Source organism: Pyrenophora tritici-repentis, chromosome 6 (genome assembly GCF_003171515.1).
Source record: "Pyrenophora tritici-repentis strain M4 chromosome 6, whole genome shotgun sequence".
Lineage (NCBI taxonomy): Eukaryota > Fungi > Ascomycota > Dothideomycetes > Pleosporales > Pleosporaceae > Pyrenophora > Pyrenophora tritici-repentis.
Window position 1 is genome coordinate 1,353,629 of NC_089395.1, and position 16,421 is coordinate 1,370,049.

General features: G+C 51.8%; 7 protein-coding genes across 7 annotated transcripts; 5 read left to right on the plus strand and 2 right to left on the minus strand.

The window, feature by feature from the left end:
• Positions 1–814: 814 nt before the first annotated feature.
• Positions 815–2,377, plus strand: PtrM4_117340 (dienelactone hydrolase; the record flags this gene model as incomplete). Its single annotated transcript, XM_001935076.2, has 2 exons — positions 815–1,098; positions 1,147–2,377. 2 exons carry the CDS (start codon positions 815–817, stop codon positions 2,375–2,377), a joined length of 1,515 nt encoding a protein of 504 aa, XP_001935111.2.
• A 1,470-nt stretch (positions 2,378–3,847) lies between these two features.
• PtrM4_117350 (YDG-SRA multi-domain protein) lies at positions 3,848–4,897 on the plus strand (the record flags this gene model as incomplete). Its single annotated transcript, XM_001935077.2, has 1 exon — positions 3,848–4,897. The coding sequence occupies one exon, from the start codon at positions 3,848–3,850 to the stop codon at positions 4,895–4,897; it is 1,050 nt and encodes a 349-aa protein (XP_001935112.2).
• Positions 4,898–6,118: 1,221 nt separating this feature from the next.
• PtrM4_117360 (Noc2 multi-domain protein) lies at positions 6,119–8,545 on the minus strand (the record flags this gene model as incomplete). The annotated part of the gene is made up of 3 exons (XM_001935078.1): positions 6,119–7,589; positions 7,636–7,726; positions 7,774–8,545. 3 exons carry the CDS (start codon positions 8,543–8,545, stop codon positions 6,119–6,121), a joined length of 2,334 nt encoding a protein of 777 aa, XP_001935113.1.
• A 198-nt stretch (positions 8,546–8,743) lies between these two features.
• PtrM4_117370 (VPS28 domain containing protein) lies at positions 8,744–9,550 on the plus strand (the record flags this gene model as incomplete). The annotated part of the gene is made up of 3 exons (XM_001935079.1): positions 8,744–8,827; positions 8,880–9,116; positions 9,164–9,550. The coding sequence occupies 3 exons, from the start codon at positions 8,744–8,746 to the stop codon at positions 9,548–9,550; spliced, it is 708 nt and encodes a 235-aa protein (XP_001935114.1).
• A 128-nt stretch (positions 9,551–9,678) lies between these two features.
• Positions 9,679–10,775, plus strand: PtrM4_117380 (methyltransferase; the record flags this gene model as incomplete). Its single annotated transcript, XM_001935080.2, has 2 exons — positions 9,679–9,694; positions 9,751–10,775. 2 exons carry the CDS (start codon positions 9,679–9,681, stop codon positions 10,773–10,775), a joined length of 1,041 nt encoding a protein of 346 aa, XP_001935115.2.
• Positions 10,776–11,223: 448 nt separating this feature from the next.
• PtrM4_117390 (Tdh, Threonine dehydrogenase and related Zn-dependent dehydrogenase) lies at positions 11,224–12,470 on the plus strand (the record flags this gene model as incomplete). The annotated part of the gene is made up of 3 exons (XM_001935081.1): positions 11,224–11,250; positions 11,347–12,147; positions 12,219–12,470. 3 exons carry the CDS (start codon positions 11,224–11,226, stop codon positions 12,468–12,470), a joined length of 1,080 nt encoding a protein of 359 aa, XP_001935116.1.
• Positions 12,471–13,998: 1,528 nt separating this feature from the next.
• PtrM4_117400 (uncharacterized protein) lies at positions 13,999–14,557 on the minus strand (the record flags this gene model as incomplete). The annotated part of the gene is made up of 3 exons (XM_001935082.1): positions 13,999–14,064; positions 14,124–14,440; positions 14,500–14,557. The coding sequence occupies 3 exons, from the start codon at positions 14,555–14,557 to the stop codon at positions 13,999–14,001; spliced, it is 441 nt and encodes a 146-aa protein (XP_001935117.1).
• Positions 14,558–16,421: the final 1,864 nt, after the last annotated feature.

Consider the following 16,421-nt stretch of genomic DNA (forward strand, 5'->3'; position numbering starts at 1 on the left):
AGATGTTGTTGGCACTTATCTTATTGAAGAGTCTATGTTCTTTGATTTCAGCAGTATGTTCGTATGTGTGACTGTCCCATTGACATGACTGCTGGTGTGTACTACGCTTTTCGGAGCACTACGGCCCCGATCACATGTCAGACACGCCCGACGGATATTGAGGTTTGCGGCTTAGCGCGGTTTCATATGGATTTTGTTGTCGTGTCGTCATCCCGAAAACGCCGATGGATATCCTTGTATGCCGCCACGCGATCAACATTTCCGCAACAACGCGTTGCCCTAGATGCCCGCGGACGCGATCTAGACACTCGTGATATCGGCAATTCCGAGGATTTCGTAAAAAGGAACACATCTTCCATTGTCCAGAGTCTATAGCACGGGGAAACTCTACGTCTTTCGGCCGTAACACGTCCGAAACAATGGCTTTCTCATCCACGGCTTCGCCACAGCATGCATGTCACAGGCCAGCTCTTGTCTGGTCGCGTGCTTCCAGAGGGTTCCTGGCAGTAGCGCGATACGTTAGCATCGGCATTTGCGTCACCGGAATGTTTCTTCCATGATGCCATGTGCCTCGGTCACTACTTTCCCAAGTCTACTTGCGTCTGCTTTCGCTTTCTCGCCATTCATTCTCACGGCCTCGTATCTGTTGCCCCTTTTGACTTGATCGCAGAATAACGATCATTGCTTAACAATCATATATTCACACCCCACGCGACCGATCACACTGTCGTTCTCACGCGCGTTTAAGTCTCTTACCCGCGTTTTGCCCTCACGTCCGTCGATAGGAACAACGAGCTCGCTTGCAACCGCCGATATGACCTGGCTTCATCGGTTGAACCCTACACCAGCTTTCCCGGCGCATACGGGACCATACAAGGTCGGCTCTATAGACGTAGAAATACCCACAAGTGAATTGGAGAGTCCTACTGCCAATGCGCCACCTATGGATTTGCCAACGGTAGCCTTTCGTATATTCTATCCTTGCAAGCAGGACAGCAATGAGAAGGCTGTAAAATGGATACCGAACTCGCAGAGGGAATACGTCAGTGCCTATGCTAGGTTTTTGGGTGCTAGCAATGCATTTGCTGGTGTTTTATCGTAAGCATATCCTCTGTCTGGTCTGCGACATATACTAACTATACCAAGAGTAATGCCGCAATTGTTATATTATGTCACCATGCCCGTACACCAAAACGCTGATCTCCTCGCACCCCCACCAAAGTCCGATAGATGGCCCGTCATGATGTTTTCACATGGTCTAGGCGGTACTAGAAACGCATACTCGCACATTTGTGGTTCACTCGCTAGCCACGGGGTTGTTGTCGTTGCGGCAGATCACAGGGACGGTAGTTCACCTCTGTCTATCCACCACACGCCAGAAGAGAAGGAGAAGGTCAAGCGTGTACCATACAGGAATATTGCCCATAGCCCGAGCACCGAGGTATACGAAGCCAGAAACGAACAATTGCGTATACGATTATGGGAGCTGGGCATGATACATGATGCGTTGTTGAAGCTCGACGATGGACGGAAACTCACCAATGTCGCACAGGATCAGCCAAAGGGGAAGAACATGCTAAACATGTTTACAAACCTAATGGACGTACATCAACCGGGTGCGATTGGCTTTGCCGGCCACTCATTCGGCGCGTGTACAATGATTCAGTTTGTCAAATCAGTGTACTACCGACCAAAGGCACAGATCCCAAACTACAAGCCACTATACACACCAACCGAAGACTCGAGCATAGTCCGTCAGATTACGTCAGCCAACAGCGTCCACCTACTAGACTTATGGACGCTTCCCATCCAAAGCCCAGACACAGCCTGGCTCCGTTCACAGCCCATGCCATGCTACGACTCCAAGAACGGCGGCAAGAACCTTCTAGCAATCGCCTCAGAAGGCTTCTACAACTGGTCTTCCAACTTACGCGAGACGAAGCGCATCATCGCAAAACCTCCCGCCTCGCAATCACCCTACCCCAACCAGCCCGGCCCACACATGTTCTACCCCATCGCCTCTGCCCATCTCTCCCAAAGCGACTTTGGCGTCCTGTTCCCCTGGGTCACAACCAAAGCTTTTGGCGCAAAAGAACCCGAGCGCGTTCTCAGACTCAATACCCGCGCTATCCTACAGGTTCTGCGTGAAAATGGCGTTAGGGTTGCTAATACTAGTGCTGCAGACCTGGAACTCGAGGACACGGCGGTGAAAGATGCGAGTGTGGCGCAGGATAGTAGTATTCTCAGTCGGACTAAAGATAGTGTGCGCGGCTGGACTAATATAAGTGCAGATTCAGAGCAAGAAGGTAATTTGGTGGGCTCGCCCGTGGAGAGGGTGGGTAGTGGGGGTAAGGGGCCGGGGGGATGCGATGGTTGAGGGGGGAGGCATTGGGACAGATTGTCAAGGAATGAGTGTTTTTGCTTTGAGTGGGTTTTTGTGGTGCGGATCTTTTGAACAGCGATTTTAGCATAGCGGTGTATTTGTGGTTAGGGGACATACCCGGGCGAGGAACTGTCTTGGTAGATGTAGTGGTATATCTGTTGAACATACGACTAGTTCAGTAATATTTGAAAGCCGCCTGGGAGGTACGTTTTCACGTGGTAATGGAAGTGTTTTAATGTACGCCATGGAACTGTCTTAACATCTAAATCTTTTTATGTGGTGGCATAGTTGCGATAACTACAATAAATGTTCGCGTGAAAACTGCATGTGTCTGCTCATTGTAGCGGCTGCCTACTAAAACACTAACCCTTTCACTATGTATTATGTAAGACCTGTAAGATGTTTTTGCATGACTATATGCGTACCTATGTAGGCAGCACGATTCTTCCCCTTCATCGCGTGTCGGGTAGTGGGGACTAGTCGCAGTGGGGCAGGGATGGTTAGCGCGATTCTTGTTATGGCGAGCATTTCCAGGAAACTTTGTGTAAACCTCACACCCATTCTTTCGAGTCTAAGAAAAGAATGGCTACGCGTCTGCATGTATAAATCGCATATTGCCAATAAGCACCACATTATACCGCCGACGACAGATCTTAGCGTCACATGAGAGCTGAGTCACAGCGCGAGTAGCAGTCGGACCAACGTCTAGCAGTATCTATCAGGTTCCACAGATCATTTGCTTTTGGCTTCAAATTCATCATTCAACGCTTATCAGTTCTTTACCCCGCACTTTGTCGTGGTTGTGGCAGTCAGATATCTCGACAACAGCGACAACAAACGCTCGTTGCCACTTTCACTTGTCATAAAAGACACGGCCTGGGACACGCCATTCACCTCAACATGGCAGCGTCAGATCGTAAAGACTCAGCTGTGTTTCAGCCGCCAGCATGGATGCTCGCTGCCGCCGAACAGGCCAAGAAGGCAGCAGGCGAATCGCCACAAGAGCTCGCAAAGCAGGTGCAGAACAGCAAAGCAGAGATTGAGGCGAATGGCGAAGGACACCAAAAGAAGATGCGCGCGCTGCAGGGCAAGTTGTCCGAACTAGGTGCAGACAAGGACTGGAATGTTTTCAAGACCGCACAGGTTGAAGAGATAGGAGTCGTTGCGCAAGGAAAAACAGCTGTGTTAGAAGTCAAGCCCATGGCCATCACCACACAAGCTACTAGTAAGGCTGGAAAGCGCAAGGTTCTGGCACAGAAGCCAGAAGAACGGCGTACAAAGAAGGAGCAGGTACGAAAGAAGCAGAAGGAAGAGGCAGAGAAGAAGGCCGAGGGTCTTAAAAAGCAGACGAAGGACTTGCCTGTCAGTACTGTGAGAGCACAGTCTACAACCACAGGCGCATTGCAACCTGGAACGACAACTGCAACTGTACTCCATGAACAATCGACAAAGATGCCAGATACTATGGCCACTGACAACAACAAACTCGTCCCCGTCCCATCAAGCAACTCGTTAGTTCCCGCCACAGACGGAAAAGAGCAGTATCCCGTCCGGTCCACACTGCCAGACTGGTACACATCTATCCCTCTTGAGCACGCCAAGATGAAAGCCATTTCCAAGAAGCGACCCCAAGAACTGGCCACGCTCGACGGCCTCAAAGCATGCATGGCGCAATGCCAGACGGCCAACCCCACTCAACTTGCCAACCAATATGATAACCTCCGAGACTACATCCACAGGGCTGAGATTCAACTCCCAGTGACATGCTATCTCCTCCGCAAATCCAACATGCTTTCCCCCACAGCCGGCCTCCCCCTCATCTTCGCCGCGTCCGCTAACTTCCCCGATGACATCAAATCAGACGCCTTCCAACTGTATACACGCTGGTACAAGGGCGACTTCGACCAAAACATACTCCGCGGCATCGAAACTTCCAAAAGCAACACCCACACCGGAGACCGCATCGCACCCGCGTACCGCGAGAAATTCCCCGCCTCAGCAAAATACTTCGGCCAAGGTGATCTCGTGCTCGGACAATGGTGGCCAACACAACTGTGCGCCTTACGCGACGGCGCCCACGGCAACCCACAAGGCGGCATCTACGGCGAAAAAAACCAAGGCGCATACTCCATCATACTCTCCGGCGGCCACAGCACCACGGATTCGGACAACGGCGACGTCATCGAATACAGCGGCACCGAAGGAAAAAACTTTTGTCCCACAGACGTCACCAACTTCATGTTGCTATCCTCCAAGGTTAAAAACCCCATTCGCGTCTTACGCTCCAGCCACCTCCCGAAGAAGAATCCGTATCGCCCGGATAAAGGGCTGAGGTATGATGGCTTGTACACTGTCACTGGTGTTGTCGTGACCGATCAGATGACGGCGATGCATCGGTTTACGCTGGAGCGGTGTGAGGGCCAGGCCGAGATTCGGTATGAAGGTAAAGGGAAGAGGCCGACGCTTTGGGAGGTTGCTGCGTATGAGAAGTTGAAGGCGGAGTCGGCGTGGTAAGCTTGAGTGCGTGTTGGATTTTTCGAATGTTTTGCCTTGTACTGTTTGATTAGATGTTTGAATGACGGGTCATGGGACCCTTGATCTCTTGTTTTTTTCCTTCTCTTTTGTTTTCTTGCTTACAAAAGTTGTGTGTGTTTTAGGGTGGACAGGACGTATCGGCGCTGGGGTTGGATGTCTCATAGGGAGCTTGTGGCTAAGAAGCCGGTTGAGCAGACGCGGTCAGGTGATCAGGTCAAGCAGGCGAGACCAAGTTCGGGGGTAAAGGCGGTGAAACCGGGTGACCAGGCGAGACCGGATTTGGGGGTGAAGCCAGTCGAACAGGCGAGGCCAGCTTCTCAGGTCAATCAGGCGAGACCGGAATGGGGAGGAGTAAAACCAGTCGACCAGACAAGACCAGGCGATCAGGTCAACCAGACAAGGCCACGTTATCAGAGCTATCACCCCAACCAGCGGAGACCAACCTGGGGCGATCAAACTCGATCAAAGCATCAGTCCAACCCAGTCGACCAGCCAAAACCAGATCATCAGCCCAGCCCACTCCCAGTCGCGCCGAAAAAACCAGTCGACCAGACTCAGCCAGGCGATCAAGTCATTCCCACAAGGACACGTTATCAGAGCTACCAGCCCAACCAGCCGAGACCAACCTGGGGCAAGCCAGTCAACCAGCCCAAACCAACTATTCAAGCCAACCCACTCCCAGTCGCGCTGAAGAAACCAGCCAAGAAAGTCAGCTTCGCCGCCCTGCCACCACGAGTTGACAACAAGCCTTGGAGATGATTCTCGGAAGTGGGATACATTGATGGCGGCTGCAATGGTAATCAAGAACCAGGACGAGGACGAGGATGAGGACATTTGTATCTCTACAACCATTACCTCCTCAAGGGACTTTTCTGCAGCGTCGATGGAGTTTAGATGGAGTATGCGGAGTTTGGTATACCCCTCCCCTTTCGTTTGGTGTAATGTAGTGTAGTGTCTCAGTCAGAATCTGGGTAAAAAGTTCTCGGATGTGAGAATCGCTACGGCGTAGGACGAATAATGCATCTTTTGCTTTGGCACTCAGTGTGGTTTATGCGTGAATGGAAATGATCGAACAAGATGGGAGAAGACGAGACTGAGCGCTAATACCCATGACTGTATGTGGGTGTCTACTTTGTTTCATCGTCTTGTAAGAAACCAGCGGATTTAATCGATACAAACACCACCTAACCCACACATCTACTAATCATCTTCCTCGTCCTCACTTCCCCCCATCTCCAAATCCCCCTCACTCAAGTCCTCCATATCAATCTCCATATCCTCCTCATCGACCTCACTCTCCTCACCATCCTCCTCACTCTCACTATCCGCTTCTCCAAACTCCTCTCTCGTTGCCTTCCCACCCCTCTTCTCCGCCTCAGCCTCCTCCCTCTTCCGATCCTCCATTTTCCTCGCCTCATCCAGCATCTTCGCCTTAGCCGCCCTACTCTTCCTCTGGCCAGCGACAAAAGCACCGAGGGGACTCTTATCCCACTCCACATCCTTGAGAAAGCCCTCAACGCCCGCGCGGTTATTGGGTGCAAAATCGACTTTCGACCTCTTCTCCTCAACCCAACGAGTGTTCGCCTCTAGTTTCTGCACGAGCAGCGAGATAAGCGAGGAAACCTTTGTATTCTTATTCCCACTGCTCTTCTTCGTCGTGGCCTTGATCCAGCGACGCAACATGACGGTAACGGGGAGGGCGAGTTCAGGAAACGCGATATTCTTTGTCCAGAGAACGAAGAATTCCGCGAGTAGTTCGGCGACTTGTTCACCGACGCCATCTTGGTAGACGCGCGTGCGGAGATAGGCGCTTGTGGCGCGGATGTTTGTGGAGAAGTCGAGGGCTTTGAGGGTGCTGGGTTTGGGGGGTTTCTTCATTTCGGCCGAGTTGAGGACTTCGACTAGGGCGGGCGCGAGCGGGATGTAGGTCGATGTTGCTTGCGCGATGCGGAGGAGGGAGCGGACAAGCTGGAAGCGTAGGGGGAAGTATTGCGATGTTGGTATCAGACGCATGGCGCCGAGGGTGACTTGGACGACGGGGTAGATGAGAGGACGGAGCGGCGAGGGTTTGCCGGATTCTGCTTCGTGGAGAGACTCGCAGTGGAGGGAGATGACGCGGGACCAGAAGTCTAGTGAGTGGACGTATTGCCAGTTGTAGACGGTCTTGTATGAGTCCTTGGTCTTGTTCGTGATGCTAGTACGTAGATGGACGGCGAGTTGGCGGATGAAGCCAAAGCCTGATGTGTAGCCGACTGTTGGGTCGATTCCCCACAGCTCACAGGCAGTGTTCTTCATGAGGTTGATGCCCTCAACGTTGTGGACTGTGGTGTTTCTTGCACCCTTGACGAGACCTTGGTACGTTTGCTTCAGGACAGTCTCGCGGATACTTGGGTCTGCGATGACTACCAGCCGTCGCAGTACGAGGAAGGCCGACAATCTGGCTTCGTCCTTGTTCGCACTGTCTGCCCAGACGGATGCAACAGAGGCAATCACCTCACGGACAATCTTTTTGAACGAGAGAATGTATGGTAGGAGGCATTCCAGAGATTCAAGCGTCATCTGTATTGTCTTCGCATCGGATAGGTTCTCAAGTGAGTGATGTATCGAGACGGCGTGCGACTTGAGCAATGGTGTGAAGGTGCGGAACTTTTTCGAATCGGTAGGTACACGGCTGTTGTTGTTAGCAAACATACTGGTGACTCTGGTATGTGACTTACATTCTACCTCCGGCACTCTCCTTGACCGGCAAATGATGCTGTAGCACCTTGGGTACCAGTTGAAGCGCAGTTACCTGGATTTGGTGGTATACTAAACACCGTTAGTTGATATACAACGTAATCTGACAGACATCTTACCATTCGCATCAGTGATGGAGTACTTGTAGTTCTTTCCGCCGTCTTCGTCGTTCATATGTGCGGCAGAGCGGAAAGCTAGCACAACCTCCTTCATGGCACGCAGAGAGTGCTTGGACTCTATCGAAGCCTTCCACTTTTGCACAGTCTTGATTGTGAGCTCATTGCCAGTGTCTTTCTCCTCTACGTCGACCTTTTTCTTCTTTCTTGGGGTGGCCTCATCTTCACTGGCTGAAAGAGCATCAATCTCTGCGAGGTCGGCATCCTCGGCAAAGTCCAAAAGCTCTGCGTCGTTCTCCTGGAGGTATTTGTAGAACTCTGGGTCCTTCTCTGCCAGTCCGGCAAGCTGTTCCTTGTGCGCATCCATATCGTCACCCGAGTCGCTGTCCGATGCCGACTCGTCAGCGCCTACTGAAGCATCCCCCATTTCCTCATCTGAGCCCTCATCGGCATCCTCGTCGACTGGCGTCCGTTTTCGCTTGCCAGTCTTGGGCTTGGTCTTTTTCTTGCTCATCTCGGGTATCTGGAAGCCGCCCTGGAAGAATTGGTCCATGGACATTTCGCCAAGCTTGTCGTCGGTAGCTCCGTTGGTCTTTGGCTTCTTGCTGGCGTCATCATCGAGGTCGTCGGCGCGCGCATTGTCTCTGGCCTTGCGCTCCTTCTTCTTGGTGTCCATTTGCTTCCTCTGCTTGATTTTGGCGACATCTTTGCGACGCTTGATGACATCGCCGAGCTTGTCCTTTTGGAACTTCTTGGTCGCCTTTGAAACAGGCATCGCGGCGGTATTTTTCGAGGTAGCGACGAGTGTTGATGCAAAGACGGCTGAAGGTTGAAAAACTTGGGTCTCGAAAAAGTTCCCAGCGCTAAGGACCCTGCAACCTTAGCGCTTCCCCACGCTGCAGCATCGCCGACATGTGCCATGAACTTCGGATGAGAGCTGCACTTCACCGCGACCAGCCGCTAACAATTCGACATGTACAACAATAGACAACTCGCCTATGCGCCGACGCCGTACATACCGCGCTCCAATCTCTCTGCGACCATCAATCTTGACGAGGTATGACGCGCCTGGTCGTGCTGGCGCATGCGCATGCTCACTCCCCACTTAGGAGGCCAAGCTGTCTACGAACAATGCCGAACGAGACCTATACGACTCCCTGGCCGAGATTTATAGCATAATCATTACCTTGGATGCCATTGAAAAGGCCTACCTAAAAGACTCCATCACCGAAGCCGACTACACCGAGACATGCAGTCGCCTAATGAAGCAGTACAAGTCCAATCTTGCCAATGAGACTGTCACGCGAGCATTTGGAGACTTGGATCAGTTTGCGAAGGAATGGCATGTACGTCGTACGAGCTGGAAGTATATGGGTCGGACTGACGAGATCAGATGGAATGCCCTCGAGCTATTGAACGACTACGCGTTGGTATACCGGCCACAGTCGAACAGGGACCATCAAGACCAGCTCAGCAGGGCGACTTTGCTGATGCGACGCTTGTCGTCAATGCGACCGAGACCTTCATCACCCTACTCGACGCCATCAAGATTGGGCTAGTTGAAAAGGACACGCTACATCCCCTGCTCGTGGAGATTATACAGGCCGTCAACAAGGTCACCGATGTCGACTTTGAGAGCAAGGGCAAGATTGTGCAGTGGCTCATCACCCTGAATCAAATGCGGGCAGCCGAGAAGTTGAGCGACGAACAGGCGCGCGAGTTTCAATTCGATATGGACCAGGCCTATTACGGTTTCAAGACGACACTGAAGAAAGCTTGAGTGGATTCAAACATGTAGCTGGAAAGAAACTGGTCGCTGGTAGACTTCTGTACCCCGCACGGACATTGGTGAGTACCGCACCCCACCTACCAATAATTGCATCGCGCATCTGCAAGATTCCATTCAAAATGTCTATGCTTGATGGTATGGGATTTTGCATCGTATGTATACACATAGATTGGTGCTAAGCTATTTCGCAGTCCTAGACCTGCCTCAGATATATTCAAAGCCCTCCGCCAACGCCCTCCTCGATACCCTCAAACTCCTTACAACCGCTCCACCTTCCTGGGACCAGGTGAACAAGACAGACAAAAGCGACGAGAATGCACCGGTACAGGTCAATCCAGAAGGCGTCACGCGCTACCTCACAAGCATCGTGAGTAGCGATCTGCGGTGGATAGAGGATGAGGAAACCAAAGAGCGGATATGGGATCAGGCCAGTGCGAGGCTCAGTGAACGGTCCGGACGATCTGCCATGGGCACCATGTCGCGCACTTTCCGCATACCTACCTCTTCCGAGCCTTTCGAACTCAGCATTCACGAGCCATCCATGACTGGCGACGACTTGGGTCTGAAAACTTGGGCTGCATCCTATCTATTGGCGAAGCGTCTGGTCACATTCGGGCTGATTCCTACAGACGCCCAAGAGAGGCTTCAGGTTCTTGAGCTTGGATCGGGCACTGGATTAGTAGGGCTTGCCATGGCTGGCCTAGGTGTAGACGTTGTTCTGACCGACCTACCCAGCATCTGCCCGAACCTAGCGCACAATTCAAAGCTGAACCTTGACGTAGTCGCAGGCAATGGTGGAACAACCCGTACAGCCATTCTCGACTGGATGAATCCTACCTCTTGTGAACCTCTGGAGGACGACAATACAATTGGTGATGCTGGCCCAATTCCCGCAAAATTTCCCGTCATTCTTGCAGCGGATTCGCTGTACTCTCCCGATCATCCACGCATGTTGGTCGATACTATCGCTATTTGGCTCTCTGAGGATTCCAATGCCAAGGTCATTGTCGAGTTTCCGTATAGAGATGCCTATCTGCCTGAGATCAAGGACTTTCGCCGCCGCATGCTCGAGATAGGTCTGGAGATAGTGGAAGAAGGCGAAGAGAAGGGATTCGATGACTGGGGCATGTCCGGTGACAGCGAGGACCAAGACGATGCATCACTCGTGACCTGTTGGTGGTCGTGCTGGGCAAGGAAAATTTCGAATACTGGCTGAAATACCAACGCTCAATTCCGTACATTACCCTCTCAAATTACCGGTTATGGTAGGCTAAGGCCACGCGGTGAAGACCCCCACGCACTGGACACGCGACATCTGGCATGGTCAGTCGCATAGACACGGCGACCCATAGCGACCAGTGACTCGGAGCAAGACCGAGATATCCACTATGAGCTTCCAAGAACAGTCATGTAAGCGCCGGATAATTTGTACGGATAATTTGAATGCATCCAGACTCCCGCCTTTGGTGGAGGGGCAGCCTCCTAACCAGGCCGGGATAGCTAGCCGCGAAGCTGTAGCTTGGGATCCACCTTTTACTTCGTCATTAGCATTTCACGCGCGTGTCTTTATGTGAATCTTTGCAATTTGCTTCTTACCTTTTCACTTTCCCAATTTCTTGGAAAACAGTTTTTTTCGAAAAGGTACAATTGACACACATATCACAATGGCGACACAAACAGCAACCCAGAAGGTACGACTTTGCCCCGCCATAACCCCACTATGTGCCTTCATCATTATACGACAATCAAAACGTGAATCAAATGTACTCGCGACTAATATACAGTAGAACCCATCCTTCATTCTTCAAGCCCCAAACAAAGTCGTCTACGAAGACCGACCCATTCCTGAACTTCCCTCGCCATACGATGTCGTTGTCCGACCACGATGGACTGGTATCTGTGGCTCAGACGTGCACTACTGGGTCGAAGGTCGCATCGGGCACTTCGTCGTAGAGAAGCCCATGGTCCTCGGCCACGAATCCGCAGGTATCGTACACAAAGTCGGCGACAAAGTCAAGAGCTTAAAAGTTGGCGACGAGGTCGCCATGGAGCCTGGTGTGCCCTGCCGCCGCTGCATACGCTGCAAGGAAGGAAAGTACAACCTCTGCGCCGACATGGCCTTTGCAGCCACACCACCATACGACGGCACACTAGCACGGTACTACGTCCTACCCGAGGACTACTGCTACAAGCTGCCCTCAAACATGAGCATGGAGGAGGGCGCACTCATCGAACCCACTGCCGTCGCCGTACACATCACACGACAAGCTGGCATCAAGCCCGGCGACTCTGTTGTTGTATTCGGCGCCGGACCCGTTGGTCTCCTATGCTGTGCCGTGGCGAAAGCATACGGCGCAAAGAAGATTGTAACCGTAGACATCAACGACGAGCGCCTCAAGTTCGCCCTCAAGTTCGCAGCCAACGCCAGCTTCAAGTCGGCGCGAGTTAGCGCCCAGGAAAACGCACAAAACATGATTAAAGAGTGTGATCTCGGACTGGGCGCTGATGTCATCATCGATGCGTCGGGTGCGGAGCCTTGTATTCAAACTGCGATACATGCGCTACGTATGGGTGGAACTTATGTTCAGGTATGTTTTCCCTTTCTCAATCAATCATCCATTCAAACCCGATCTATGACGCATTACTAACACACACAAAGGGCGGAATGGGCAAACCAGACATCAACTTCCCCATCATGGCAATGTGCACAAAAGAACTAAACGTCAAGGGCTCCTTCCGCTACGGCTCGGGCGACTACCAAACTGCTATTGATCTCGTTGCTGGCGGGCGTATTTCCGTCAAGGAACTCATCACTGGTAAGGTCAAGTTTGAGGATGCGGAGAGCGCGTTTGCGGATGTTAAGGGAGGGAAGGGGATTAAAATTTTGATTGAGGGACCGGAGGGGCAGTAGATTTAACGAAAATGGTGAGGTGATGCGGGTTTTTATGTAGGAATGGGGATGTTTGGATCGATTGGTTTCTGCGGGACTTGTTGATGTGGGAGTTTGATAGTGGTGTGCGTGAAGGGTGGTGTACTTGATCCCGTTCTTTGCAAGTTGAATGGAATAGGAGAAGATTTTGTTGTCCACCTTTTGTCGAATAGCTATCTGTTGGTTTTATCTAGTATGCTCTACTTACCTTCAACACCCTTTCCCCCCCTCTCTCTCTCTCTCTAACTAACTAAATACTTACTTATCTTCATACGTGCACGTAGTTAGATGTTCTTCTCCCTTATTATCACTATCACACTCACCCTCTCCTCCCCCCCCCCCTCTTCCGCCCTACACAACCCACAGCCTACAACCCCTCAGCCCATCTATCACAAACCCTCTCACCGCCCTTACTACCTCACTGACATCATCACAACCGAACCCTCGTATCACGAAACACCTCACGTATCGTGACGGACCGATGATGATACAGGCCAGGCGCTCGAGACGAGGCCGTGAAAAAACAACACCGAAAAGTCAGCAAAGCAACCAACTAGGGAGAAGGAGTAAAGCGGCGAGGGACACGATCGGAAGGTGAAACTGTGAAACCGATTCGACGGACTGGGCAAGGCTAGGCAACGATGGATTATGATGGGCTGGGTGTGTTTGGGGGGTAGATGGGGGTGTGGTGATCGGTTTAGTAGTGATCGGATTATGATCAGATGGACGGGTGGGGGATAAAAAGAAGGAGAGCATTGGAACGGTAGAAGTGCTGGGCTAAGAGGAGCAGAGTAAATTAGACCAGAGCAAGTCCACGAGATACAGCAAAATGTTCGAGAACATCAATTATCATCCTTTTTAACAATTGTTTTACAGATCTAATCATGGATTTTCATCGTCGTCGTTCGTCGTTCGTTGTCGTAATCTTACAGAATGTTCACCCACCCATGCTATTCCTTCACTTGTGTGCAATCCAACACCAGAGCCCTCAGTCGCTCAGTCGTCCCGTCCCATCCCGTCCCATCCCTCAACAAAATTGCACATTCAGCACGAGGCAGAGCAGTGATCAAGTCTCACAAATGCCCGTTTTGTTTAAAGAATTTTCTTGTTTTTGTGTTTCTGGTCTTTGATGAAAGCTATATCGTCAAGTTTTTTGAGGACTCTTCGATTAAAAGTAGGATAGATAGGATATAGTGGTTATGTTAAACTGGTAACTGTGCACACGCTAAAACTCGTGATGATGATGATAATGATGCTGCTGAAACGCCTTGCCGCCCGGGAGGCGGCTAAAATACATCCCCGTTATATCGCTAATATCAGAGAGATGGGGGGTCCTGCCAGAGAGGGAGAGAGAGAGGGATGCGACATCTACGTGGACGGCGCATGGTGAAAGTTTCGGAGGCTAGGCTGGGGCTGGGTATAGTTGCGGTGGGTGGTGTGATGGTGGTGGGTGTGTTGAGAAGCGAAGGTGAGGGGTTATTTTGGCGCTGACGGGCAACCAGTCGACTAACTACGCGGAACCCTTGCGGGCCGAAGCGCCGCGCTTTGGTAGTGTCCAAGGTTCGGGGCAGACCACCTGAGCGACATTGTTAGCATCTGGTGATGTTGTGAGAGAGGAATAGAGCAAGAACGTACCTCGCCTTCGCTGTAGGCCCAGAAGTAGGCCACCATGCCGACAATGTAGTAGAGACCCGAGTTTGTGCCTTGATAGATGAGAAGCGCACATAGCGCACTCAGTGGGTAGATGATCAGTCGAGCCTCGATGGATCGGTGCAGTCCGCTGCCGGCGAGCAGCGGCAACGGCCATTCCCACGCAAGCCCGATGAAGCCGAGAATCATGTTGACGACTTGCAGAATCGGGAGCGGCTTGACGGCGCCATCGAGGTTCTTGGTGGCAAAGTCCCAGAAGATCTTGGGCCAGAAGAAGCATTCAAGTGCAGCTCCTATTTGATCTGATCATGCAAGTTAGTGTCTGGTTCGTATCGTGAGGTACATGGTGGATCAAACTTACACGCAGCAGCCGTGAGGATGACGAGGCGTGCCCAGTGGTTCTTGATTAACTTGCCCATTGTTGTGTGTGATCCGAGAGTCTTGATTAAAAAGAAAGGATACGAGCAAACACCGAGCCCGCGGTCGTATAAGAAAGTTGTAGAGTCAAGGAATTGAAGTTGACGAAAAAAAGAATGTAAAGGGAAATGTCTCTTCTCGACTACCAGTAGCCTAACGACAGATGAGCATCGACGACGGTTGGGTGTGGCGGGTCGGGTTTTGTTATAGACAATGCCTTGCTCGCAGCGGCGGGTCCTAGGGCTTAACGGAAACGGCAAAGACTGCTTGGGTGGCAGGCACTGATCGCAAGAGTGGATATGATATTGCACAGGCGTTATGGATGGCTGAGGCGTAGCCGAGTCTCAGGCTTGTTAGGTGTTCAGGCAGCTTGGTGTTGCCGTTGGGCTTCGCGACGTGAGGTGTATCAGTCTCTCTGGAGCGACAGCGGGAAGGTCCCCCCAAATGTACAAGAGGTTTATGCACGCAGGGCCTTGCCGTCCACACCCCGGTTGCAAATAGCTCGGCCTTGTGTACTGGGGGTGTGGTGCATACCAAGCCGCTTGACCCGCCCTGGGCTTGCGATTTGTGTGGTAAGACGGGTCGATTGGCTACCTGCATGCGATGGTAGCCACGCCAAAAACGGTGCGCCCCTCCAGCCCACCCTATCGGCGTCGATCGTCTGCCGCTTGGCACAGGTCGTGTCGCGTAGTAGTCATAGTTGAAGAGCTACGAGAGTGAATTCCAGCGCTCACGTGGTTGCGATGCAAATCTTGAGGAGCCTGGGCGTCGTTATTGGGAGTACCCGTTGGTCCGGCAAAAGTACCGGTCGGGCCTAGCTAAGACGCCATATCTTGTGTGTTTACTTATGGATAAGCCGTACATGTAAACGATCGCGGTCGTTCCTACACTACAAGCCGGTTCCCACGCTATCGCCTATCTACTTGGCTATTGTCCGTCGCTCATTTTACAAAAAGTAGCTGACGTAGATTCGAAACCGCTGTACAGGGCGAACAATGGGGCCCTCGGATCGAATGGGTAATTCTCCGCAGCCATGGCTCGGCAGTGTGAGCAAGCTTGCGGATGCCTCAGTCCCGGTTTTGCTCTGTGCCTCAGGATATCATACCGTAGACCGGGCGCATGAGGCTCAGCGATATGCATGGAAGATGATATCGAAGCTTGCTCCTAGCCTCCTCAGGCATGCTCATCAAACAACATCATACGACGGCGTTTACCTCAGGTTCTGCCTCGTGGCTGTCAATGCCGTCTAACAAGCATGACAGCTTTTGACACGAAACAAAGTGGTACGACACTCGTTCAGTATCAGTTCGCGGCCGAGGTCAAGCTTTTGGCAAGCCTATCGTCAGCTGGTTGCGTAGGCACGAGAGCGCGGGGGATGCTAAGGGATCTAAGGGATCTAAGGGATCTGTCGAGGGGGTGTTGAACAATGGCCTGATGATGTTTTCTGATCTGCTGAACTAATGTAGACTCGACGACAACCATGGCCAGCCACCCGTTCGTATGACTACATGTGTTTGTTGCTCAGTTTGGACATGGACAACCATGATAGTTGACTATATTGTTTGCTGGACTTGTCCATCAATATGGTAATACCAAGGTAGCCTTATGGATTGGCGGCTCACTACCGTCGGCGCACGAGGCCAGCCCTACAGGACACCAAGAACTAGGCCAAGCCCTAGTCAATACACTTCTTCTCGGCCTCGTATACCACACGCTGCACACCGCCTGTGATGTCACGGCCCTAAGAGCAGACTACTTTGGAGAGTCGACCATCCACGAGGCTGGCACTGGACATGTCCTGCCGTCACGAGCCGGTTCGATTTTAACGAGCCTAAAATAGAGACGAGATCTTGTAAATCTGCAGCC